The sequence below is a fragment of the Solanum tuberosum genome, unplaced genomic scaffold, assembly GCF_000226075.1.
Source record: "Solanum tuberosum cultivar DM 1-3 516 R44 unplaced genomic scaffold, SolTub_3.0 scf00106, whole genome shotgun sequence".
In the NCBI taxonomy this organism is placed as follows: Eukaryota; Viridiplantae; Streptophyta; class Magnoliopsida; order Solanales; family Solanaceae; genus Solanum; species Solanum tuberosum.
Genome location: NW_006239032.1, coordinates 507,659 through 509,513, shown reverse-complemented (window position 1 = coordinate 509,513; position 1,855 = coordinate 507,659). Strand labels below are relative to the sequence as shown.

Here is a 1,855-nt window from a genome sequence, read left to right as displayed (position 1 = left end):
AGAAGGTTGGTTTCTAATGAAGCAAAAGTTAGGAGTTGGAAAGGAGATTTCAGTCCACCGTACATGAAGCTATACAATGTTTATAGGGAAATTGCTCATGGATGCAAGGTTGAGTTCAATGGTGACTTTAGTTACGAAGTCACAGAAGGTGATGATAGACATACAATTAATCTGAAGGATAAAAGATGCACATGTAGGGCTTGGGACTTATCGGGAATACCATCCCTCCATGCTATCAAGGCCATGTTGTATGATAAGGTATTTTATCCTCAATTTTAGCCTTTTCAACTTGTTGTCTTCATTTACTTATTTTAATTTTTAATTCATTTTTATCTTGTTGGCTTTTAAGGTTGAACCAGGAACACAAATACACTGATATTATTGTAAGGAGGCTTATTTGCTAACTTACAAGAACAAAATACAACATGTTAGGGGAGTTAAATTTTAGAAAGTCGATCCAGCCCAAGCCATGGAACCACCAGAAGCTGTGAAGACTATAGGCATGCCTAAACTTAAAAGAGATAGAGTACCAGATGAAGCAGGGAAAAGGAAGGGAGAGTGGAGTCAATCCAAGAAGGGATCAACCATGCATTGTAAAAAATGTGGTGAACCTAACCATAATGCAAGGGGCTGTTATAATGTAAGCATCTAATTTGTAACTTAACTATATTGTAACGGCCTGAACTAAAGTAATATGTTTTCCTTTGCTGATAGGACAATACTCAAGGAGCTAGTTCTAGTTCAAGAAATTGTAAAAAGAAATGCAATGATACAACCTCAACTCCAAGGATACATCATTCAGGTGGCACAAATGATGAAGCAGAAATAGAGTTTCAAACTGAAGTGGAGACACAACAATCAGTTTATTCAACCACACAACCTTATGGTCCTGAAGTCGATACTGAAGAAGACTTATCACTTAGGCCAATGGTTGTTTATGAAGTCACAAGGCTGGAAGAGAGAAAGAAAAAACCTAAGCCGACAATTGGATCAAGGAGAATTAGATTTACTGGAGATGCTAGTGGAGTGTCACTACCAATAAATTTGTCTTATTCACCAACTAAAACTATTTGGAAAGGTAGGGCAGCAACTACACTTCATCAGCTACAAAATGAAGGGAAAAAAAAGAGATTGAAGATGATGGTTAGAAAGGGACAAGGAATTCCAGATAATGATGACAATGATGTTAACTTTTAAAGACTAGGAATTGTACTTAGTGTTTTGCTTGAATGCACTTGGAATATTACCTTAGAAAATGTTTTGGTGGTTCTTTTTAAAATTCACATTTGTCTTGGTGATAGTTGACCACTAAAATGTGGATGTGCATTTGGTTGGATGGTGTAACTTGTCTTGTTGACAGTTGACACTAGAACTTGTTTTGTGTTTGATAGTTTTTGGTGTTGGTGTGCAGTGAATCTGCATTTTTTTGGTGTAATATCTTAAAGTGAATACTTGTTTCTCTATTTAGATTAATGGTTTAACATTTGGTCTTGTTAGTATTTGCTTCTTTTTGGTGTTGTGATGTGCAGTGAATCTTCTTCTTTAGGGCATTTAAACACCATTTGCATACTAGAAGAGAATATCAGCACATTCAATGCCATTTTGAAATTTTTTAAGTGCAATATGTGTTCTTAAAAGTTAACATAAATATAATTAAAGAATTTGCAGCTCTGAAATTTGTATCACCATAATCCATTACCTACTTTATGGCACTAATTAGCAACAATTCCATTTGTTTTCCAGCATCCAAACAAATAAGAAACAACAACAATACCACTTGTTTTCCAGCATCCAAACAAATAAGAAACACCAACAATACCACTTGTTTTTCAGCATCCAAACAAATAAGAAATCA

At 35.1% G+C, this 1,855-nt stretch overlaps 1 protein-coding gene across 1 annotated transcript; it reads left to right on the top strand.

The window, feature by feature from the left end:
- LOC102583530 (uncharacterized) lies at positions 1-1,422 on the top strand. Its single transcript, XM_006349473.2, has 3 exons — positions 1-258; positions 350-640; positions 715-1,422. The coding sequence occupies exons 2-3, from the start codon at positions 470-472 to the stop codon at positions 1,195-1,197; spliced, it is 654 nt and encodes a 217-aa protein (XP_006349535.1). The 5' UTR covers positions 1-258; positions 350-469; the 3' UTR covers positions 1,198-1,422.
- The last annotated feature ends 433 nt before the right edge of the window (positions 1,423-1,855 follow it).